General features: G+C 48.7%; 1 protein-coding gene across 1 annotated transcript in view; it reads right to left on the reverse strand.

Annotated features, from left to right (window-relative positions):
• Positions 1 to 25,580, reverse strand: part of GFRA4 (GDNF family receptor alpha 4) — an 84,234-nt gene that overhangs the window by 20,296 nt on the left and 38,358 nt on the right. Inside the window, exons 2-5 of the mRNA XM_060247419.1 lie at positions 10,852 to 10,932; positions 8,698 to 9,043; positions 6,071 to 6,180; positions 3,977 to 4,111 (exon numbers count right to left, since the gene is read on the reverse strand). Of these exons, the coding sequence (XP_060103402.1) occupies positions 3,977 to 4,111; positions 6,071 to 6,180; positions 8,698 to 9,043; positions 10,852 to 10,932 (672 nt within the window). The remainder of the gene's footprint in view (positions 1 to 3,976; positions 4,112 to 6,070; positions 6,181 to 8,697; positions 9,044 to 10,851; positions 10,933 to 25,580) is intronic.

A 25,580-nucleotide genomic window follows, 5' to 3' on the forward strand; every position in this document is an offset into this window, starting at 1 on the left:
ATTTCCGGAACGGTGTTTTTAGCACTGGAAGCCTGTATTCGGGAGCAATGCAAACGCCTATGCCCCCCATTCAGGGCTGGCCCTAGACGGTCTGGCACCCTACGCAACGCTAACTTCTGGTGCCCCCCCGGTGCACTGATGCCATCACTGAGTCACATGGGGGGTGCATAATTTGGCACCCCCAGAAGGCCAGCGCCCTAGGTGAGTGCCTAGTTTGCCTACTGGAAGGGCCGGCCTTGCCTCCATCCTGCCCCATCCCTTTGGCTGCTGTGGTGATTCTCTGTTTGTAGGGAGTTTTTTTTTTTTTTAACACAAGGACTATTCCAAAAAGTTAGAGCAGTTCCTCAGTGGAACAGGCTTCCTTGGAGGTTAGAGGCTAGATGGCCCTCTGACAGCAATGCGGATCCTCTGAATTGAGGGGGAGGCGTTTGCGAGTTCCCTGCATCGTGCAGGGGGTTGGACTAGATGATCCTGGAGGTCCCTTCCAACTCTATGATTGTATGATTCTGTGTCTGACTAGGAGGACACCCACTCTCACCACTCTCATGTTTAGCAAGAGGAAGAGAAGAAGAAGATATAATAAATAAATAATAAATAATAATATTGGATTTCTATCCCGCCCTCCACTCCGAAGAGTCTCAGAGCGGCTCACAATCTCCTTTCCCTTCCTCCCCCACAACAGACACCCTGTGAGGTAGATGAAGATATTCGATTTATATCCCGCCCTCCACTCTGAAGAGTCTCAGAGCGGCTCACAATCTCCTTTATCTCCCTCCCCCGCAACAGACACCCTGTGAGGTGGGTGGGGCTGGAGATGGTTCTCACAGCAGCTGCCCTTTCAAGGACAACCTCTGCCAGAGCTATGGCTGACCCAAGGCCATGCTAGCAGGTGCAAGTGGAGGAGTGGGGAATCAAACCTGGTTCTCCCAGATAAGAGTCCGCACACTTAACCACTACACCAAACTGGCTCTCCAACACCAAACTGGCTCTCCTGATATTGGATTTATATCCTGCCCTATACTCTGAAAGAGCCCCGTGGCGCAGAGTGCTAAAGCTGCAGTACTGCAGTCCTAAGCTCTGCTCACGACCTGAGTTCGATCCCCGGCAGAAGCTGGGTTGTCCCAAGGACATTCAGCAGGCTTCTACGGCAGAGTGGAGATTTGAACCTGGGTCTCCTGGATACTAGCCCGATACATTAACTGCTACATCACACTGGCGTCAACGTGGCAGATGAGGTTCGATGTGGCCAAGTGCGAAGCAATGCACATTAGGACCAAGAATCCCAGCTACAAATACAAGTTGATGGGGTGTGAACTGGCAGAGACTGACCAAGAGAGAGATCTTGGGGTCGTGGTAGATAACTCACTGAAAATGTCAAGACAGTGTGCGACGCCATGCTGGGAATTATTAGGCCGACGCCATGCTGGGAATTATTAGGAAGGGAATTGAAAACAAATCAGCCAGTATCATAATGCCCCTGTATAAATCGATGGTGCGGTTTGGCCACCCCTGCAAAAAAATCGATGGCACAGTCTCATTTGGAGTACTGTGTACAATTCTGGTCGCTGCACCTCAAAAAGGACATTATAGCACTGGGAAAAGTGCAGAAAAGGGCAACTAGAATGATTAAAGGTTTGGAACACTTTCCTTATGAAAAAAAGGTTAAACGCTTAGGGCTCTTTAGCTTGGAGAAACGTCGACTGCGGGGTGACATGATAGAGATTTACAAGATTATGCATGGGATGGAGAAAGTAGAGAAAGAAGTCCTTTTCTCCCTTTCTCACAATACAAGAACTCGTGGGCACTCAATGAAATTGCTGAGCAGTTGGGTTAAAACAGATAAAAGGAAGTACTTCTTCACCCAAAGGGTGATTAATATGTGGAATTCCCTGCCACTGGAGGTGGCGGCGGCTATAAGCATAGACAGCTTCAAGAAGGGATTGGATAAAAATATGGAGCAGAGGTCCATCAGTGGCTATCACCCACGGTATATTATTGGAACTGTCTGGGGCAGTGATGCTCTTCTTTTCTTGGTGCTTGCAGGGGGCAAAGTGGAAGGGCTTCTAGACCCACTTGTGAACCTCCTGATGGCACTTGGGTTTTTTTGGGGGGGCACTGTGTGACACATAGTGTTGGACTGGATGGGCCATTGGCCTGATCCAACGTGGCTTCTCTTCTGTTCTTATGTGACACAGAGTGTTGGACTGGATGGGCCATTGGCCTGATCCAACATGGCTTCTCTTATATTCTTATGAATCAAACCCAGCTCTCCAGATTAGAGTCCACCGCTCTTCACCAGTACAGCGAACTCTTCAAGAGTGGAGAGAGGTATTGCAGCCACGGTTCATGCAGATGTGTCTGCGCAGCTCCTGAAAACAGATGTTGGGTGTTCAGAGGTTCAGGGAAATGCGTGAAGAGCCGGTCCAAGTCTTTTGGTCCCAATCCTGCAGCCTCCTCTGTGCAGGAATGTCCAACCAGTCCATGATAGGTTTGGTGTAGTGGTTAAGTGAGTGGACTTTTATCTGGGAGAACCGGGTTTGATTCCCCACTCCTCCACTTGCTGCTGCTGGAATGGCCTTGGGTCCTGCAGAGCTGTCCTTGAAAGTGCAGCTTCCGGGAGAGCTTTCTCAGCCTCACCAACGTCACAGGGTGTTTGTTGTGGGGGAGGGAGATAAAGGAGACTGTGAGCCACTCTGAGATTCAGAGTGGAGGGTGGAATATAAATCCAATATTGTCATAAGAACATAAGAACGTAAGAGAAGTCATGTTGGATCAGGCCAATGGCCCATCCAGTCCAACACTCTGTGTAACATAAGAACATAAGAGAAGCCATGTTGGATCAGGCCAGTGGCCCATCCAGTCCAACACTCTGTGTCACATAAGAACATAAGAGAAGCCATGTTGGATCAGGTCAATGGCCCATCCAGTCCAACACTCTGTGTCACACAGTGGTCAAAATACACACACACACTGTGGCTAATACCCACTGATGGACCTCTGTTCCAAATTTAAAGATGATTGGAAGAAATATCAAAAATATGTTGAAAAACAATGGAAAGCCAAGAGACACTTTGTGGTTTTTGATAATATTACCTGAACTTTTAATGGGAAGATAAAGTTGTAAACATGGATTTCTGATCCGAGATGCAATTTAGTAGAAGGTTAGATTATGAGATAAATAGAGGGTTAATTTTAATAATAATTAATACATAGTCTTGGTTCACTTTGCGTTAAGGTAACTGGAAGTGTAAGTGAAGATTCTATAAGTGTGAATTTTACCTTTTTTTTTTCTTTTTAATTATTTTAAGCACCGGCGGAGGTCAAGAAATAAAGGGCTGGGGGGAGGAGGAACATTTGCAATAAATATATGTTTGATGAATATTTTGCAATATGTTGCAAAAAATAATAAAATTGGTCTAACAGAAAACGAGTTGGAAGGGACCTCCAGGGTCATCTAGTCCAACCCCCTGCACAATGCAGGAAACTCACAAATCCCTCCCCCTAAATTCACAGGATCTTCATTGCTGTCAGAGGGCCCTCTAGCCTCTGTTTCAAAACCTCCAAGGAAGGAGAGCCCACCACCTCCCGAGGAGTAAGCCGGTTCCATTGAGGAACCGCTCTAACAGTCAGGAAGTTCTTCCTAATGGAATCCTAGAGTTGGAAGGGACCTCCAGGGTCATCTAGTCCAATGCAGGAAACTCACAAAGACCTCCCCCTGAATTGTGCCCCACTGAAGCCCCTCCCTTCCCCAAACCCTGCTTCCCTCAGCCTCCACCCCCAAAATATCCAAATATTTCCCATCCTGGAGCTGACAACCCTAAACAGTGGCCTGGGGTCGAGTGACCCAGCATGCCTCTCTTCTTAGCTGCGAGACTGGAAGCAGAGAACCGAAACTCTTACCCTTGCAGACCATAATGGAATTCCATAGTACTGCAAAGATATTGAAAGATGGCAGGCTTTGTACATAAAGACTTACGCAGGCAGGTGTTTTCGGTGAAGAGATGTAGGAAGCTCTCGCACTCTTCCTGCCTGTTGCCGCTGGTGTTGCAGGTGCACCAAGGTGCGATGCTAGAGGTGGAGTTATCGATGTAGTTTGGGGTGATGGGACTACCTGCCAAGGGTGGAGTGGAGAAGAAGACAGAGAGAATGCCCGTCAATGGGTGAGCAGCTTGAATGGAGGAATCAACCCTCATTAATATGTGATAAGGGATGGGCCCAAACCGTGTTTTTTTTGTGTGTGGCTTGTTTCAGTTTGTGGTTTGTGGCTGAACCACACACTTAACCACGAACCAATACTAACCAGGAGGTTAGTTTGCAGCATTTTGTGACCCCTGCTTTCTCCTCCCCACCACTTTTTGCAGGGAGCAGAAAGAGGGGGTTTCCCCCCCAAAAGTGATAAGGAGCAGAAAGTGGGGTTTAAATGCCTTGGAACTTGGTCCCTATTTTCTGCTCCTGAGGGGGAGGAAGCTGAACAATGGGGAGCAGAAAGCAGGGCTTTAAATGCCTTGGAAAGAGGGGGTTTCCCCCAAAAAGTGATAAGGAGCAGAAAGTGGGGTTTAAATGCCTTGGAACTTGGTCCCTATTTTCTGCTCCTGAGGGGGAGGAAGCTGAACAATGGGGAGCAGAAAGCAGGGGTTTAAATGCCTTGGAAAGAGGGGGTTTCCCCAAAAAAAGTGATAAGGAGCAGAAAGTGGGGTTTAAATGCCTTGGAACTTGGTCTCTATTTTCTGCTCCTGGGGGGGGGGAGAGAAGCTGAACAATGGGGAGCAGAAAGCAGGGCTTTAAATGCCTTGGAACCATTTAAATCCCTGCTTTCTGATCCCCATCGTTCAACTTTTTTTGTGAAGAGTACAAAGCTGGGGTTTGGGCTGAGAGCCATTTAAACCCCTGCTTTCTGCTCTTCAAGAAGCCGTTCACAAACTTCAGTTTGTGAACCATGAACCGGCCAAAACTGATCACAGACTTATGTTCGTAGCCAGTTCGTGCCCTTCCCGTATATAAGACACTGCCTATACACAGCAGCTCTCATCCGACAAGCTCAGTTCTCTTCAGCTGAAACGAAGAAGCTGAGTTCTGGTGTGGGCCAGTCATTCCCTTTCCCCTCGGGGCAGAACCAAACATAGCAAAGAACACAAGGTTGCCACCCAAAATGGCAGTCCCGCGCCAGATGTCTAATTCCAATTGCTCTCTGCTTTACGGCATTGCATCTGAAGTTTCCCCATCTGTCAGGGGTGGGGAAATGAACGTCAGGAGACAGGGGTAAGTAGAATTAGGCCAGGCAGAGAGGGAGCAGAGAACCTGACCTCCCCGCCCCCAGCTGCCATTTTTGGTGGCAGCCCTCTGTCCACAGCCCAGGAGACGAGAGAGGACCAGAGATTGCCTGCCGCTGCATAGCAAACCCCTCTTCCTTGGTGGTCTCTCACTCACCAGGGACGACCCTGATTAGCTACCGAGCTTGGGCTAGTCTGGGCTATTCAGGCTGCAAAACGGGAATCGTTTTGGGAGGGATCATGGCTCAGTGGTAGAGCATCTGCTTGGTAAGAAGAAGGTCCCAGGTTCAATCCCCGGCATCTCCAGCTAAAAAGGGTCCAGGCAAGTAGGCATGAAAAACCTCAGCTTGAGACACTGGAGAGCCATGAATGGGGCTGTGGCTCAGTAGCAGAGCATCTGCTTGGTAAGCAGAAGGTCCCAGGTTCAATCCCTGGCATCTCCAGCTAAAAAGGGTCCAGGCAAGTAGGCATGAAAAACCTCAGCTTGAGACACTGGAGAGCCATGAATGGGGCTGTGGCTCAGTAGTAGAGCATCTGCTTGGTAAGCAGAAGGTCCCAGGTTCAATCCCCGGCATCTCCAACTAAAAAGGGTCCAGGCAAGCAGGCATGAAAAACTTCAGCTTGAGACCCTGGAGAGCCGCTGCCAGTCTGAGTAGACAATACTGACTTCGATGGACCCAGGGTCTGATTCAGTAGAAGGCAGCTTCATATGTCATCCTGTTCATATTAATGGGTTATTAGATTCCCAGGGTAATCGCACCCCCTTGACCATCAAATGTTAACGAAGCCCGTTTTTATACCGATGATTCCCGTGTAGGCCAGGAGGCAGGCTGCAAAGTTCTCTCTCCGGCATCCCGTCGTGGACTGCGTAGACGGCTGACAGTTGAACTGGAACTCGGCGTATCGGGATCTGGAGGGGCGAGCAAGAGACGCAGTGAGAAAAGGGAAGGGGGGGTGTCGCTGTTTCCATCCGCTGCGGGAAGAAGCAAGCAGATCTCAGCAGGAGCTCATGAGCCGAATAAGGCACACCTCATCGTGGAAAAGGGAGATCCTGAATAATAGAAAGTAGGATGGAAAATTTCTGGTAGCTCTGGGATGGAAAATTCCTGGCTGTTTTTTTTTTCGTGTTTTAACAATTTATTAATAACATATGGTTACAATATTAAATTGTCTTTTTCTATACTAATCCATATGATATTTCCGCCCCCCCCTCCAATATTTGACTTCCCCGAAGTTATAAATTTAAGCTCAATTATAAAGGTACCACTAATCTATCAAAGTTCAATACTTTTCTTTTCTCAATACTAAAAAATTGTCCAATGTCTTTTTACGTTCCACTCTTTCTCCATATATCCTTTAAATTTCTTCCACTCCTTTTTGAATAAATCTAAGTCATAGTCTCTTAAAATTTTAGTTAATTTGTCCATCTCACTCCATGATAAAACTTTCACAATCCAATCCCATTTCTCTGGTATTTTTTCTTGCTTCCACAGCTGCGCACACAATGTCCTAGCAGCTGAGAGCAAGTACCAAATTAAAGTCCCGTCTTCCTTTGGGAATTTTTCTAATTGTAATCCAAGCAAAAAAGTCTCTGCAGTTTTTTTTAAAGTCATAACCCAAAATTTTGGAGATTTCTTGTTGTATCATCTTCCAAAACTCTTTCGCTTTTTCACAAGTCCGCCACATGTGAAAGAAAGAACCTTTGTGTTTTCTGCATTTCCAACATCTATCCGACATCTTTTTACTCATCTTAGCCAGTTTTTTCGGAGTGTGGCTGGCTGTTTTTTTTGGGGGGGGTGGGGAAGCCCAGAGTGGGCGTGGTTTGAGGAGGAGAGGGGCCTCAGCAGGGTATATTCCGAGCCGGCTCTGCCATTAGGCTGATTAGATGATTGCCCTAGGGGAGGGCTGGCCAACTTAAGCTCTCCAGATGTTTTTTGCCTACAATTCCCATCAGCCCCAGCCAGCATGGCCAATGGCTGGGGCTGATGGGAGTTGTAGGCAAAAAAACCCCCAAATCACCCCTGCCCTAGGGTGCCTGCCTTCTGGGGGCACCAAACTGGGAGGGCCCCCCCCACATGACTCAGTGACATTATCAGTGCAGTGGGGGGTGCCAGAAGTTAGGCTTGCCTAGGGTGCTAGACAGTCTAGGGCAGGGGTGGCCAAACTCGCTTAACATAAGAGCCACACAGAATAAATGTCAGATGTCTGAGAGCCATAAGGCGTGAGTGTCAGAAGTTTGAGAGAAGAAAGGGAGGGAAGAAGAAGAAGAAGATGAAGAAGATATTGGATTTATATCCTGCCCTCCACTCCGAAGAGTCTCAGAGCGGCTCACAATCTCCTTTACCTTCCTCCCCCACAACAGGCACCCTGTGAGGGAGATGAAGATAATGGATTTATATCCCGCCCTCCCCTCCAAATTATCTCAGAGTGGCTCACAATCTCCTTTACCTTCCTCCCCCACAATAGACACCCTGTGAGGTAGATGAAGATATTCCTTCCTTCCTTCCTTCCTTCCTTGAGAGCCAGTTTGGTGTAGTGGTTAAGTGTGCGGACTCTTATCTGTGAGAACCGGGTTTGATTCTCCACTGCTCCACTTGCACCTGCTGGCATGGCCTTGGGTCAGCCATAGCTCAGGCAGAGGTTGTCCTTGAAAGGGCAGCTGCAGGGAGAGCCCTCTCCAGCCCCACCCACCTCACGGGGTGTCTGTTGTGGGGGAGGAAGGTAAAGGAGATTGTGAGCCGCTCTGAGACTCTTCAGAGTGGAGGGTGGGATATAAATCCAATGTCTTCATCTACCTCACAGGGTGTCTGTTGTGGGGGAGGAAGGTAAAGGAGATTGTGAGCCGCTCTGAAACTCTTCGGAGTGGAGGGCGGGATATAAATCCAATATCTTCATCTACCTCACAGGGTGTCTGTTGTGGGGGAGAAAGGTAAAGGAGATTGTGAGCCACTCTGAGACTCTTTGGAGTGGAGGGCAGGATATAAATCCAATATCTTCATCTACCTCACAGGGTGTCTGTTGTGGGGGAGGAAGGTAAAGGAGATTGTGAGCCGCTCTGAGACTCTTCAGAGTGGAGGGTGGGATATAAATCCAATGTCTTCATCTACCTCACAGGGTGTCTGTTGTGGGGGAGGAAGGGAAAGGAGATTGTGAGCCGCTCTGAGTCTCTTTGAAGGAAGGCTGCAAAGACAGGAGATTTTCCTCTGTCCACATTCAAACCCCCCTTCGGGGGTTTAAACGGGGAGGGGAGCCCCGTTGCGATCCAGTGTCCAGAGGTCCGGAGCCGGGCCGCGCCCCAGTGGATGGGAAATGCCGCTCTACGGCATTATGCCCTGCTGACGTCTCCTCATCTCCCCGAACTCTACTGTCCCCCGTTTCCTCGCCCCAGATCTCCAGGGATTTCTGAAGCCCCAACTGGCAACCTTACCTGCAAACATAGTTTCCCCGGCATGCATCCAGTGGGGCCAAGCAGTTGGGCTTTTCCTTGGCTTCGTAAGAGCAGGTGGGCACGATGGTCTGCCGGCGCCGCTCAGCGCAGGCCGTGTCGTCGCAGGGGCAGAAGAGGAGCTCGTGGGTGTATTCAGGGGGCACGCGGTCAAAGAACTTCCGCAAGGCCTTGTGGCACTTGGAGCGGTTGCAGGTGTCCGACCGGGGCATGCGCCGAATGCAGAAAGAGACGTATTCCGTCCGGAGCCGCTGGCACATCTCATCCACGTTGCAGGCCTTGGCGGCGTCCAGGCAGCGGTTCACCTGCGTCACCTCGTTCTCGGAACCTATGCAAGAAGACCCGTTCGGTTTCGCCTCAGAGGGGGAACCGGGAAGCCGATTTGAAGGTCAGGATTTCCACGTGGGAAATGTGTATGTCGTACGAGCCTTATTTGATTTTGTTGAGTTTTAACCAGGGTTTTGCTTTGTTTTTTTGGGGTAGAAAAAGCCCACCAGGAACTGATTGGGATATTAAGTCACACCCCCTGATGTCACCATTGTTTCACACAGGGCTTTTTTGTAGAAAAAGCCCAGCAGGAACTCATTTGCATAGTTGGCCACACCCCCTGATGTCACCATTGTTTCACACAGGGGTTTTTTTGTAGAGAAAGCCCAGCAGGAACTCATTTGCATAGTTGGCCACACCCCCTGATGTCGCCATTGTTTCACACAGGGCTTTTTTGTAGAAAAAGCCCAGCAGGAACTCATTTGCATAGTTGGCCAAACCCCATGATGTCGCCATTGTTTCACACAGGGCTTTTTTTGTAGGAAAAAAGCCCAGCAGGAACTCATTTGCATAGTTGGCGACACCCCCTGATGTCACCATTGTTTCACACAGGGCTTTTTTTGTAGAGGAAGCCCAGCAGGAACTCATTTGCATACTTGGCCTCACCCCCTGATGTCGCCATAGATTCACACAGGGCTTTTTTGTAGAAAAAGCCTGGCGGGAACTCATTTGCATAGTAGGCCACACCCCCTGACACCTAGCCAGCCAGAACTGAGTTCCTGCTAAAAAAAAAAGCCCTGGTTTTAACTTATTTACTCTGATGTTAGCTTAAGTTCTAAGTTGCCTCCTGGAGGAATAGCAACAAAAAAGGGCTCTCATAAATAAAGAAATATTAATCATACTCTGAAGCAAATACATCTGGTTTGCTGACATTGGAACACTAACTAAAATAAAACTTCCCCCAAATTTTGAATCAGAACCAATTGAATCAGTTTCTGGTGCTGTGATGCTGGTGGCAGAATTCAGTCTTTTGTTTCTATCACTTCATCTCTAGTGAGTTCTCCTGTCAGCCCATTGTAAGGTCTGGGGGCAACAAGAGATGGGACTAAGCACGGATGCGTTTGACATGCACGTTAGCCAACCAGATCATTTCACCCATGTCCCCATCCCACAGCACCATTCTTGACTGAAGAAGAAAAGGTGGTTTTAGGTCCTGCCCTTCACTACCCCAAGGGGTCTCGAGTAGCTTACAATCCCCTTCCCTTCCTCTTCCCACAACAGACACCCTGTGAGGTAGTGGGGCTCAGAGAGCTCTGAGAGAACTAGGACTGACCAAAGATCACCCAGCAGGTTTCATGTGGAGGAAGAGTGGGGAATCCAACCCAGTCCTCCAGATTAGAATCCATTGCTCTTAACCACTACATCAAACTGGAGAGCCAGTCTGGTGTAGTGGTTAAGTGCGCGGAACTCTTATCTGGGAGAACCGAGTTGGATTCCCCACTCCTCCACTTGCAGCTGCTGGAATGGCCTTGGGTCAGCCGCAGCTCTCGCAGAGCTGTCCTTGAAAGTGTAATTTTTATCAGAGATCTCTCAGCCCCACCCACCTCATAGGAGGAGGTCTGTCGTGGGGGAGGAAGATGAAGGAGATTGTGAGCCGCTCTGAAATTTGGCATGGAGGGCGGGATATAATTCCAATATCATCTTCTTCTCTCCTGTATGCGATGTTTTCCCAAGTTTCACTGCTGGAGCACTAGAAACTTCTCAGAAGCCCGTCTTTGTGGCCCCTTGAGACGAAATGACTGTCTGGGAAAGCTGGGGCGGGGGGCGGAGCCACGAGAAGGCAGAAATGCTCGCACGCAAAGCCCGTACCTGCGGTGATAGAAGCCAGCCGGACGTAGTCAAGCCCTCGCACGAAAGGTTCATAAGGAGAGCTCTCCATCACATTCATACCTGCAGAAAGCAGAAAACATAGCTGGGGGAAAAAAAATTCAGCTCCTCAGTCAATATATGAATGGATGTGGATTGGGTTGCTAACCTCCAGGCGGACAAAAAAAAATCAAAGGTACATAACCCACCGTGAAAGCCAGCTTCTATTATTAAATTATACAAGGTCAACAAAAATAAACACACTCGTATACAAATTCCACCGTCATGAATTACAAAACAACCATAACTTTTAGTCAGTAGAAAAGGAAGCGTTAGCACTGAGAGTCCTCCTTTTCATCCTATGGTAAAACTTCCCATCTCATTCCATGAAATCCCGGCGTAGTACTCCAGATGTTTAACGTCTGTCCACAGATGCAGCCAAAAATCCAAATTTCCAAGGACAAGGTCGTACTGAAGCCTTGTTTCGCGTGAGCTTCTTCAAGCTGCAGAGAGCCTCTTCCAGCTGCAATAATCCTAAATGACATAAATAATATACAACAATGCAATAAAACCATATGCACATAAGCCGTAAAAACATTTTAAACCCATTTGAGAGCGGAAGTTTTAACAGAGGATGAAAAGGAGGACTCTCGGTGCTTATGCTTCCTTTTTTATTAAGGACTAAAAGTTGTGGTTGTTTTGTCATTTATGACGGTGGAATTTGTATATGAGTGTGTTTATTGTTGTTGACCTTGTATAATTTAATAATAGAAGCTGGTTTTCACGGTGGGTTATGTACCTTTGATGTTTTTGTCCTTTTGCCGTGTTACTCTCCGTGCATCGTGTAATCCTCAGGTGGAGCCTGGAGATCCCCCAGAATTACAACTCATCTCCAGACAAGAGAGTAGGGTTGCCAATCTCCAGGTGGGGTGCAAGAGAACCACAGGTCTTGCGCTACCAGCCTCAAATGATACAAAATTCAAGACATTTATAAGTAATATTTATAAACAACTAGTACTAGGCAGAATAATCAATATCATGCAGTCAGATATTTATAAAAATTCGTCTAAGTTTAGCGGGAGTGGGCTGAAGCAAAGAAAATAAATAAAAGAATAAACGATTCCATTTATATTCTGCCCTCCCCACCAAAACAGGCTTAGGGGGGCTCACAGTACACAGGAAATCACAATAAAACAATTCCGATAAACATGAAGTTAAAACTGTCAAAGCCATTTAAACAATTTGGTGCTCATTTCCATTTCGTTTTTCCAAGAGTCCTATTGTGCAGAGTGTTAAAGCTGCAGTACTGCGGTCCTGAGCTCTGCTCATGACCTGAGTTCGATCCCCGATGGAAGCTGGGTTTTCAGGTAGCCGGCTCGAGGTTGACTCAGCCTTCCATCCTTCCGAGGTTGGTAAAATGAGTTTCCAGCTTGCTGGGGGGGAAGTGTAAAAGACTGGGGAAGGCGATGGCAAACCACCACGTCAAAAGCCTGCCGTGAAAACGTTGCGAAAGCAACGTCACCCCAGAGTCGGAAACGACTGGTGCTTGCACAGGGGACCTTTCCTTTTAAAAGAGCCCCATGGTGCAGAGTGTTAAAGCTGCAGTACTGCAGTCCTAAGCTCTGCTCACGACCTGAGTTCGATCCCCAATGGAAGCTGGGTTTTCAGGGAGCCGGCTTGAGGTTGACTCAGCCTTCCATCCTTCCGAGGTGGGTCAAAGGAGTACCCAGCTTGCAGGGGGGGAAAGTGTAGAGGACTGGGGAAGGCAATGGCAAACCACCCTGTCAAAAGCCTGCTGTGAAAATGTTGCGAAAGCAACGTCACCCCAGAGTCGGAAACGACTGGTGCTTGCACAGGGGACCTTTCCTTTCCTCCATGTAGTTACAGATGGCGTTCGATGCTCTTTAGCATCCTAATGGAAAAACTCATCCGAGAGCTACTGTTTGCTGATGATGCTGCACTCGTCTCCCACTCAGTATCAGCTCTGCAGCATATGACGTCCTGCTTTGCAGAGGTTGCCAAGCTATTCGGCCTAGAAGTTAGTCTGAAGAAGACAGAAGTTCTCCACCAGCCTGCACCCCAGGAAGATTATCACCCTCCCTGCATCACTGTGGGTGAATCAATTCTGAAGACAGTCCAGCAGTTCAGCTACCTGGGGTGCATCATCTCCTCAGATGCTAAGATCGACAAGGAGATTGACAACAGGCTGGCAAAGGCAAACCGTGCCTTTGGCCGACTGCACAAAAGAGTGTGGAGCAACAAGCATCTGAAAAAAGGCACAAAGATCAATGTTTACAAAGCGGTTGTGATGACAACCCTCATCTACGGCTCCGAATCGTGGGTTTTATACCGTCATCACCTGCGACTCCTTGAGCGCTTTCATCAGCGCTGCCTTCGCACCATCCTCAACATCCACTGGAGTGACTTTGTGACCAACACTGAAGTCCTCAAGCGGGCGGAGGTTACCAGCATTGAGGCACTGCTGTTGAAGACGCAGCTGCGCTGGGCAGGGCATATTTCTAGGATGGAAAACCACCGCCTTCCCAAGATTGCCCTGTATGGCGAACTCTCCACCGGCCATCGAAATAGAGGGGCACCAAAGAAGAGGTACAAGGACTCCTTGAAGAAATCCCTTGGCACCTGTCGCATCAACCATCACCAGTGGTCTGACCTAGCCTCAGATCGCAAAGCATGGAGGCACACCATCCACCAGGCTGTTTCTTCTTTTGAGAACGCACGCATAGCTGGTCTTGAGGACAAAAGGAGATTGAGGAAGAATCGCACTGCTAAAGCACCAACCCTAAATCAGACTTTTCCCTGCAGCCACTGTGGCCGGACCTGCCTGTCCCGCATTGGTCTTGTCAGCCACCAGCGAGCCTGCAGCAGACGTGGACTATTCCACCCTTCTTAAATCTTCGTTCGCGAAGCCAAGCCGAGAGAGAGAGGTCTTCTATCTGGGCAGGTTGAGTTAAAAGCTAGCTGGGATAGTATCGTAACAATAGTAACAAAAAGGACAATAGATGGGGCAACAACCTGGTAGCAAAATACCCAGAAGGACTCATGTATCCAAAGCAGAAATAAAGAATGAAAATCCTCCAAAAGTGCAGCAAAGCACTAAGATTTCTTGAAGTGCGGCAATACACAACACGTCCTCAGTGTGACGAGTAAGTACTACGTTGTCCCTGTTTCACGGAGGCTTCTTCCAGCTGAATATTAAATCCCCAATACATGGCAAGAAAGCTTGAAGCACCTGGTCCTTTCTGGTGCAGCAGCTATTCCTTGGAGGTGCTCCCCCCACTTCAGGGTCATCAGAAACTCCTCCCACTTCAGGGTCATTGGGGGGGGGGAGAGGGAAATGTCTGCTGGGCACTCCATTATTCCCCATGGAGACCAATTCCCATAAGGCGTAACGGAGAATTTATCTGCAGGTATTCGGGGCTCGGTGGGGGGGGGGCTGTTTTTTAGGTACAGGTTCCAAATTTTCAGCATAGCTGTCAAGTCTGTCTATAACTCTGGCTCAGTCAAAGAGCATTCTGGGTAGAACCAAAGTATAACCAAATGCTGCTAGCTCATACTCTCCCTGCCCCTCCTTTCCTGTAGTGTGTAGCTTTGCTTTGAAATGGAAAGATGTGAAAGTCTTATCTGTGCCTTCTCAGGCCTGGCTCTCGGAAGGGAGTCAGGAGTCCACTACGATCAAGGCCATGCAAGCCTGAGAACGAATTGGTAACATCAATGTGTGAATGTTCCCTGCATAATCCTCCCCCCTTAGGAATTCCTTTGAAGTATCCCTTATATGCAATGTATCTACAGTATATTCTTTAGCCTTTTCAATGCTGGCCTAGCCTCAAGTATCAGTATCAATAAAGTAGCTTCTTTGTATCAACGACGACTTGTTATTGAATCTGCCGACTTGACAATAGCATCTGGTGCCTCTCCTCAAAACACCCTCTGTGTTCAAAAAGATTGGACCAGGGGGTCCAATTCTGTGAGCCCCCCGAAAAGGTGCCCCTATCCTCCATTATTTCCAATAAAGGGAAGGGATTTACAAGGTGTGTGGTCCCTTTAAATACAATGGCCAGAACTCCCTTTGGAGTTCAATTATGCTTGACACAACCTTGCTCCCGGATCCACCCCCAGTGTCTCCTGGATCCACTTCCAAAGTCCCCAGATATTTCTTGAATCGGATCTGGCAACCCTACAACAGAGACCCAGTCCCCTGGAGAAAATGGCTGCTTTGGAGGGCGGAGCCTATGATATCAGATCCCTGTTGAGGTCCCTCCCTTTCCCAGGCTCCACCCACAAATATCCAGAAATTTCCCAGCCTAGCTTTGGCAAAGCTAGCGTCACACAGCCGGGCTTAGCAGGGCCTTCTGCCAGCTGCCTCCACTCTGGTACGGGTCCGTATGGAAGGGCCCAGAGCACCCAACCATCCCTGTAGCCTCCTTATTAATAGATGCCTCCTAATTGTGACCAAGGAGACGTGAGGACCCACGGAGTAGAAGAAGAAGAAGAAGATATTGGATTTATATCCCGCCCTCCACTCCGAAGAGTCTCAGAGCGGCTCACAATCTCCTTTACCTTCCTCCCACACAACAGACACCCTGTGAGGTAGATGAAGATATTGGATTTATATCCCGCCCTCCACTCCGAAGAGTCTCAGAGCGGCTCACCATCTCCTTTACCTCCCCCCCCCACAACAGACACCCTGTGAGGTAGATGAAGATATTGGATTTATATCCCACCCTCCACTCCAAAGAGTCTCAGAGCGGCTCACAATCTCCTTTCCCTCCCTCCCCCACAACAGACATTCTGTGAGGTAGACGAAGATATTGGATTTATATCCCGCCCTCCACTCTGAAGAGTCTCAGAGCGGATCACAAGCTCCTTTCCCTTCCTCCCCCACAACAGACACCCTGTGAGGTAGATGAAGATATTGGATTTATATCCCGCCCTCCACTCCGAAGAGTCTCAGAGCGGATCACAAGCTCCTTTACCTTCCTCCCCCACAACAGACACCCTGTGAGGTAGATGAAGGTATTGGATTTATATCCCGCCCTCCACTCCGAAGAGTCTCAGAGCGGATCACAAGCTCCTTTACCTTCCTCCCCCACAACAGACACCCTGTGAGGTGGGTGGGGCTGGAGTGGGCTCTCACAGCAGCTGCCCTTTCAAGGACAACCTCTGCCAGAGCTATGGCTGACCCAAGGCCATTCCAGCAGGTGCAAGTGGAGGAGTGGGGAATCAAACCCGGTTCTCCCAGATAAGAGTCCGCACACTTAACCACTACACCAAACTGGCTCTCCAGCTTTATTTACAGTGCTTTATATACAGTGCTCAAACGATAAGCGGGTGACAAAGATTTAGCGCTAACGGGAATATGAGAACAGTAAAGGTTGGTGCAAAAGAAACAAAAGCCATGACGCGTTTAACTATACCAGGAGTAGCCAACGGTAGCTCTCCAGATGTTTTTTATGCCTACAATTCCCATCAGCCTAGGGTTGCCAAGTCCAATTCAAGAAATATCTGGGGACTTTCGGGGTGGAGCCAGGAGACTTTAGGGGTGGAGCCAGGAGACATTAGGGGCGGAGCCAGGAGCAAGGGTGTGACAAGCATAAATGAACTCCAAGGGAGTTCTGGCCATCACATTTAAAGGGACGGCACACTCTTTTTGAAACTTGGGGGGTATTTTGGGGACAGGCACTAGATGCTATACTGAAAATTTGGTGCCTTTACCCCAAAAAACAGCCCCCCAGAGTGCCAGATACCCGCAGATCAATTCTCCATGATTTTCTAAGGGAATAAATCTCCATAGGGAATAATAGAGTTCCCGGGAGACATTTCCCTCCCGTCCCCCCCGCTTTCTGATGACCCCGAAGCAGGGGGAAGGCCTCCAAACCGGGGGATCCCCTGCCCCCACCTGGGGATTGGCAACCCTACATCAGCCCCAGCCAGCATGGCCAACGGCTGGGGCTGATGGGAGTTGTAGGCAAAAAAAAAAAAAAATCTGGAGAGCTACCGTTGGCCACCCCTGAACTATACAGTCCCTACTCTACTAACCAACACTCACCACTTGCCTTGGGTGAGGGGTCTTTCCCCTGCTACAAGCTCTCTAGGCTACAGCCTGCCTCTAGCTCAGCCTTCCAGGAAAAGACATCCCCTGCCTCAGCTTGGCCCTTTTATGTTCTCCTCCCAGGCCCCACCCCTCTCTGGGCCAGTTTCCCTCCAAAAACCTTGCTACTCAATCTAGGGTTGCCAATCCCCAGGTGGGGGCAGAGGATCCCCCGGTTTGGGGGCCCTCTCCCCGCTTCAGGATCATCAGAAAGTGGGGGGGAAGGGAGGGAAATGTCTGCTGGGAATTCTATTATTCCCTATGGAGATTTATTCCCATAGGAAATCATGGAGAATTGATCCGTGGGTATATGGGGCTCTGGGGGGGGCTGTGTTTTGGGGTAGAGGCACCAATTTTTCAGTATAGCAACTAGTGCCTCTCCCCAAAATACCCCCCGAGTTTCAAAAAGATTGGGCCAGGGGGTCCAATTCTATAAGCCCCAAAAGAAGGTGCCCCTATCTATTATTTCCTACGGAAGGAAGTAATTGAAAAGGTGTGCTATCCCTTTAAATGTGAGGGCCAGAACTCTCTTTGGAGTTCAATTATGCTTGTCACAGCCTTGATCTTGGCTCCACCCCTAATGTCTCCTGGCTCCACCACCAAAGTCTCCTGGCTCCACCCCCAAAGTCCCCAGATATTTCTTGAATTGGACTTGGCAACCCTATGTTAGGGGAGGGACGGTGGCTCAGTGGTAGAGCATCTGTTTGGGAAGAAGAAGGTCCCAGGTTCAATCCCCGGCATTTCCAAAAAAAGGGTCCAGGCAAATAGGTGTGAAAAACTTCAGCTTGAGACCCTGGAGAGCCGCTGCCAGTCTGAGAAGACAATACTGACTTTGATGGACCAAAGGTCTGATTCAGTATAAGGCAGCTTCATATGTTCTCCTCCCAGGCCCCACCCCTCTCTGGGCCAGTTTCCCTCCAAAAACCTTGCTACTCAATCTAGGGTTGCCAATCCCCAGGTGGGGGCAGGGTATCCCCGGTTTGGGGGCCCTCTCCCCGCTTCAGGGTCATCAGAAAGCGGGGGGAGGGGAGGGAAATGTCTGCTGGGAACTCAATTATTCCCTATGAAGACCGATTCCTATAGGAAATAATGGAGAATTGATCCGCAGGGATCTGTGGCTCTGAAGAGGCTGGGTTTTGAGGTAGAGGCACCAAATTTTCAGTGTAGCATCCAGTGCCTCTCCCCAAAATACCCTCCAAGTTTCAAAAAGATTTGACCAAGGGGTCCAATTTTATGAGCTCCAAAGAAGGTGCCCCTAGCCTTCATTATTTCCTATGGAAAGAAGGCATTTAACAGGTGTGCAGTCCCTTTAAATGTGATGGACAGGACTCTCTTTAGAGTTCAATTATGCTTGTCACAACCTCACTCCTGGCTCCACCCCCAATATCTCCTGGCTCCATCCCCAAAGTCTCCTGGCTCCACCCCCCAAAGTCCCCAGATATTTCTTGATTTGGACTTGGCAATCCTAATGCAATCAGAGGGACAGAAGGGATCCTGGGAAATGTAGGCTGTTTTGTAACTCCTACGCAGGCTTCTCAGGGGCCTGCAGGCCTCAGTAGGCCCAGGATCATGACAGCTAGGTGTGGACAAGGTCAGAGGAAGAAGAGAACCGAGTGTGTTTTTCAAAGCTTTTCATAGGCCAATTTCTCATCCCCTTTCTCTTTTCGTGTTATAGCCTTCTATAGCGTTCACCGCTTTCTGTCTTGACAGCCAGGGAGAGAGAGAGCTATTTTCAACAATAAGTGATTTACCATCCTCTGTTTCCCGAAAAAACAGCCCAAAAATGCGCTGTGTGTAAAAATCTGGGAGGGAAAAAGAAATCCATAATTGGTCAAATAAATGCATATTGTTAGAGTCTGCCTGCCTCGGTTCGGAAGGCGGGAGGGAAACCTACACTTGAAGCCACGGAGAACCTCCGTACCGTTGTAAATCAACATGTTTTTAATGGTTATATCAACAAATCATGGTTCAGCTTTTCTTTGGAAAATAATAGAGGGACCCAAGGGAAAATTGATTAAAATCAATGATTGTAAATGGAGGCTTTCTGCTCGATGATCTAAATAATGACTTCGAGTGGGGGGTTTAGATCAATCCATGACCGCCTGAGGTTGCCTGTTGGGGCTGTGCTTCTGTTTGTCTCCTCACTCACTCCCCCCCCCCACACACACCCCGCCAATGTTTCTCTACCGGTTGAGTTACCTGGCACTTCCCCCCTTTCTTTGTGGAGTGTTGGAGTGCTCAAATGTAATGGCAGTGAAGAGATTCTGAAGAAGAAGAAGAAGAAGAAGAAGAAAAAGAAGAAGAAGAAGAAGAAGAAGAAGAAGAAGAAGAAGAAGAAGAAGAAGAAGAAGAAGAGGAGGAGGAGGAGGAGGAGGAGGAGGAGGAGAAGGAGAAGGCGAAGGCGAAGGAGAAGGAGAAGGAGAAGGAGAAGGAGAAGGAGAAGGAGAAGGAGAAGGAGAAGGAGAAGGAGAAGCAACATAAGAACACAAGAGAAGCCATGCTGGATCAGACCAATGGCTCATCCAGTCCAACACTCTGTGTCACATAGGCTTCCCAATCCCCAGGTCCCAGCGGGGGATCCCCTGGTTTTACAGGCTTCCCCCCTCCCCCAGCCAGCTGGCCGGCGGGGGAAGCCCCACCCCCACAGCCATTATGCACCTCCATGAACAATTCCCATAAGGAATGATGGGGAATTGATCCGCGGGTATCGGGGGCTCTGGGGGTGGGCTGTTTTTTGAGGTAGAAGTGCCAAATTTTCAGTATAGCATCTAGTGCCTCTTCCCAAAATGCCCCCCAAGTTTCAAAAGTATTGGACCAGGGGGTCCAATTCTACGAGCCCCAAAAGAAGGTGCCCCTATCCTTCATTATTTTCTATGGAAGGAAGGCATTTTAAAAGGTGTGCTGTCCCTTTAAATGTGATGGCCAGAACTCCCTTGGAGTTCAATTCTGCTTGTCACACCCGTGCTCCTGGATCCGCCCCTAATGTCTCCTGGCTCCACCCCCAAAGTCTCCTGGCCCCACCCCCAAAGTCCCCAGATATTTCTTGAATTGGACTTGGCAACCCTAGTGTCACACAATGGACAAAAAACCCAGGTGCCTGTTTTCCTTCCTTCCTTCCTTCCTTCCTTCCTTCCTTCCTTCCTTCCTTCCTTCCTTCCTTCCTTCCTTCCTTCCTTCCTTCCTTCCTTCCTAGAATATAAGAGAGGCCATGTTGGATCAGGCCAATGGCCCATCCAGTCCAACACAGTGCCCCAAAAATCCCCAGGTGCCATCAGTGGGGCCAGGACACTAGAAGCCCTCCTACTGTGCCCCACCCCCAAGTACCAAGAAGACAGAGCATCACTGCCCCAGACAGAGAGTTCCATCAATACACTGTGGCTAATAGCCACTGATGGGCCTCTGCTCCATATGGAGGTGGAGGATTTATACCCTGCCATTCACAACCCAAAGTAGTCTCAAAGTGGCTTACAATCTCCTTTCCCTTCCTCTCCCCACAACAGACACCCTGTGAGGTAGCTGGGGCAGAGAGAGCTCTGACAGAAACTGCTGTTTCCAGAACAGCTCTGACAGAGGTATGACTGACCCAAGGTCATTCCACCAGATACAGGTGGAGGAATGGGGAATCAAACTCAGTTCTCCCAGATAAGAGTCCACGCACTTAACCACGACACCAAAAAGGGTGTCTACTTTGAGATTACCTTTGATTGTCACTGTTAAAAGTGAATAGCCTCCATCCTTAATGTTTAAACGGGTAATTTCCCAAAAGTCACACCTCCAGAGCTTTTTTTTTTTTGTAGCAGGAGTTCCTTTGCATATTAGGCCACACCCCTCTGATGTAGTCAATCCTCCAAGAGCTTACAGAGCTATCTAAGATTTCAGGTTTTCACGGCTGGTAACATCATTAGGGTTTGTAGAATCTTTCGGGCTCAAGTGCCGTGTTCTACTGGAGAAAGTTTTCCTTCCAGACGTTTCGTTCTCAGCTGCGGAGAACATCCTCAGTGGCGTTGCAGCCGGAGCAGGCGCTCAGACCTTCTTGGCTGCTGTGCATTGAGTATTGCTGTGCATTGAGTGCTGGAAAAGGACAGCCTGAAAACCGAAACTGTATGGGGAATGCACAGCAGCCAAGAAGGTCTGAGCGCCTGCTCCGGCTGCAACGCCACTGAGGATGTTCTCCGCAGCTGAGAACGAAACGTCTGGAAGGAAAACTTTCTCCAGGAGAACACGGCACTTGATCCCGAAAGATTCTAGAAACACTAATGCTTACAGAGCTCTTAGTGCAGGGTCTACTGTAAGCTCTTGGAGGATTGGCTACATCAGAGGGGTGTGCCCTAATACGCAAAGGAGTTCCTGCTACAAAAAAAGGCCCTGCATACCTCCCTTCTGACTCTGTTTGAGTGAGTAACTCAGCATGCCTGGACATTGTGAGGGGAGTGCTACATTAAGGGGGTAGAGGCGTTATCTCCTTGAATGGGATGTTTTAGTCAGTCTTAACCTGGGAGCTGCTCTCTGATCCCTGCCTCCTCTTCTCTCTCCCCTCAGAGAAATGTCAACTGCGCGGTGACATGATGGAGGTTTACAAGATTATGCATGGGATGGAGAAAGTAGAGAAAGAAGGACTTTTCTCCCTTTCTCACAATACAAGAACTCGTGGGGTTTCGACGAAATTCCTGAGCAGTCGGGTGAGAAAGGATATAAGGAAGTACTTCTCCACCCAAAGGGTGATTAACATGTGGAATTCGCTGCCACAACATAGCCAGCTTCAAGAGGGGATTGGATAAAAATATGGAGCAGAAGTCCATCAGTGGCTATTAGCTACAGCATTTTATTGGCACTATCTGGGGCAGTGATCTCTGTATTCTTGATGCTTGGGGGTGGGAGGCAAAGTGGAAGGGCTTCTAGCCCCACTTGTAAACCTCCTGATGGAACTTGGGGGGTTTTTTTGGCCACTGTGTGACACAGAGTGTTGGACTGGAGGGGCCATTGGCCTGATCCAACAGGGCTTCTCTTATGTTCTTCTGTGACACAGAGTGTTGGACTGGATGGGCCACTGGCCTGATCCAACAGGGCTTCTCTTATGTTCTTATGTGACACAGAGTGTTGGACTGGATGGGCCACTGGCCTGATCCAGCATGGCTTCTCTGATATTCTTATGAGACACAGAGTGTTGGACTGGATGGGCCATTGGCCTGATCCAACATGGCTTCTCTTATGTTCCTCTGTCCTCTCCCTTTGTTCACATGGCCTTCCATACAGACACATGTCTTTGCCCTCATACTCCTACACGCTTGATGTCGGACAACTAGCCATTTGTGATAGGGAAAGTATACTTTATTTGGCGGCTGCCTGCCCTAACCCTATGCAGCGCTGCCCTCCTAGGTTTTTCTCAGCACTTCGGTGGGGCTTTTCTTCTGAGGAAGAAGAAACCCAGTTCAAATCCACCCAAATTCAACCACTCTTCTGAACTACACCGCAGGGCTGTTGTGAGGACAAGGATGGGTGGAGCCACCCCTCACTGAACTTTGTGCTGACAGGAAATATGATGCAGAATTGTTTTCTTTTGCCCTAGAGGAGGGGTGTCAAACATGCAGCCTGGGGATCAAAGCAGGCCCCCGAGCAACTGGCTGTCATCTGCTTCCTTCTCCCTCTCTCTGCTTCCTTCTGGCATCACAGCTTGCTTTGCAAGGCTTGCTCAATCGCACAGGAGCTACAGAGCAAAGCCTCTGTTTTCTCCATTGGCTGAGGCTCCTCCCTTGGGGAGGAAGGGGGGGGGAGGGAGAGCTTGCTTTGCCAGCCTCTCTCAATCGCACAGCAGAGCTACTGAGCCAAGCCTCTCTTCCTTCTGTTGGCTGAGGCTCCTCCCCCTCTTGGTCCCCTGGGGAAGGAAGGAAAGAGCCAGAGCTTCCATTGTCCAGTTCCCTTGATCCGACAGGAGAGATACAAAGAAAGCACCTTTAAGACCAACGAGTGCTAATGTTTTAAGCATGTTTTGTTGTTGTTCTTTAAAAATCTTTAATTGTATTTTTCTGTGTGCTTTATAAAGTTTACATCTCTGTTACTTAATCCTAAACAGGTACACACATGGCCCAGCCTGACATGGCTCGGCCCAACAAGGTCTCAGTTAAGTCAAATCCGGCCCTCATAACGAATGAATTTGATACTCTGGCCCTAGAAGCTCATAGGAACGTAATAACATAAGAGATGCCATGTTCGATCAGGCCCATGGCCCATCCAGTCCAACACTCTGCGTCACACAGTGGCCAAAAAAAAAAACAGGTGCCATCAGGAGGTCCACTAGAGGGGCCAAGACACTAGAAACCCTATTTCCAAAAGAACATAAGAAAAGCCATGTTGGATCAGACCCATGGCCCGTCCAGTCCAATACTCTGCATCACACAGTGGCCAAAAAAACCAGGCGCCATCAGGAGGTCCACCAGTGGGGTCAGGACACTAGAAGCCCTATCTCCAAAAGAACATAAGAGAAGCCATGTTGGATCAGGCCCATGGCCCGTCCAGTCCAACACTCTGCATCACACAGTGGCCAAAAAAAAAACAGGTGCCATCAGGAGGTCCACCAGTGGGGCCAAGACACTAGAAACCCTATCTCCAAAAGAATATAAGATAAGCTATGTTGGATCAGGCCAATGGCCCATCCAGTCCAACACTCTGTGTCACATAAGAACATAAGAGAAGCCCTGCTGGATCAGGCCAGTGCCCCATCCAGTCCAACATTCTGTGTCACATAAGAACATAAGAGAAGCCCTGTTGGATCAGGCCAGTGGCCCATCCAGTCCAACACTCTGTGTCACATAAGAACATCAGAGAAGCCATGTTGGATCAGGCCAGTGGCCCCTCCAGTCCAACACTCTGTGTCACATTATCAAGGACAGAATGAGTAGGCACATTGATGAACACGAGTTATTGAGGAAGACTCAGCATGGGTTCTGTAGGGGAAGATCTTGCCTCACTAACCTGTTACATTTCTTTGAGGGGGTGAACAAACATGTGGACAAAGGAGACCCGATAGATGTTGTCTACCTTGACTTCCAGAAAGCTTTTGATAAAGTTCCTCATCAAAGGCTCCTTAGAAAGCTTGAGAGTCATGGAGTAAAAGGACAGGTCCTCTTGTGGATCAAAAACTGGCTAAGTAATAGGAAGCAGAGAGTGAGTATAAATGGGCAGTCTTCGCAGTGGAGGACGGTAAGCAGCGGGGTGCCGCAGGGCTCGGTACTGGGTCCCATGCTCTTTAACTTGTTCATTAATGATTTAGAGTTGGGAGTGAGGAGTGAAGTGGCCAAATTTGCGGATGACACTAAATTGTTCAGGGTGGTGAGAACCAGAGAGGATTGTGAGGAACTCCAAAGGGATCTGTTGAGGCTGGGTGAGTGGGCGTCAACGTGGCAGATGCGGTTCAATGTGGCCAAGTGCAAAGTAATGCACAATGGGGCCAAGAATCCCAGCTACAAATACAAGTTGATGGGGTGTGAACTGGCAGAGACTGACCAAGAGAGAGATCTTGGGGTCATGGTAGATAATTCACTGAAAATGTCAAGACAGTGTGCGTTTGCAATAAAAAAGGCCAACGCCATGCTGGGAATTATTAGGAAGGGAATTGAAAACAAATCAGCCAGTATCATAATGCCCCTGTATAAATCGATGGTGCGGTCTCATTTGGAATACTGTGTGCAGTTCTGGTCGCCGCACCTCAAAAAGGATATTATAGCATTGGAGAAAGTTCAGAAAAGGGCAACTAGAATGATTAAAGGGCTGGAACACCTTCCCTATGAAGAAAGGTTGAAACGCTTAGGGCTCTTTAGCTTGGAGAAACGTCGACTGAGGGGTGACATGATAGAGGTTTACAAGATAATGCATGGGATGGAGAAAGTAGAGAAAGAAGTACTTTTCTCCCTTTCTCACAATACAAGAACTCGTGGGCATTCGATGAAATTGCTGAGCAGCCAGGTTAAAACGGATAAAAGGAAGTACTTCTTCACCCAAAGGGTGATTAACATGTGGAATTCACTGCCACAGGAGGTGGTGGTGTCCACAAGCATGGCCACCTTCAAGAGGGGGTTAGATAAAAATATGGAGCAGAGGTCCATCAGTGGCTATCAGCCACATTGTGTGTGTGTGTGTGTATATATATATATATATATATATATATATATATATATATATATATATATATATATATATATATATATATATATATTTGGCCGCTGTGTGACACAGAATGTTGGACTGGATGGGCCATTGGCCTGATCTAACATGGCTTCTCTTATGTTCTTACATCAGAACATAAGAGAAGCCCTGTTGGATCAGGCCAGTGGCCCATCCAGTCCAACACTCTGTGTCACATAAGAGAAGCCATGTTGGATCAGGCCAGTGGCCTCTCCAGTCCAACACTCTTTGTCACATAAGAAGATCAGAGAAGCCATGTTGGATCAGGCCAGTGGCCCATCCAGTCCAACACTCTGCGTCACACAGTGGCCAAAAAACCAGGCGCCATCAGGAGGTCCACCAGTGGGGCCAGGACACTAGAAGCTCTCCCACTGTTCCCCCAACAGGCACCAAGAATACAGAGCATCACTTGCCCCAGACATAGAGTTCCATCAATACGCTGTGG

The sequence above is a fragment of the Heteronotia binoei genome, chromosome 9 (genome assembly GCF_032191835.1).
Source record: "Heteronotia binoei isolate CCM8104 ecotype False Entrance Well chromosome 9, APGP_CSIRO_Hbin_v1, whole genome shotgun sequence".
NCBI classification, from domain to species: Eukaryota; Metazoa; Chordata; class Lepidosauria; order Squamata; family Gekkonidae; genus Heteronotia; species Heteronotia binoei.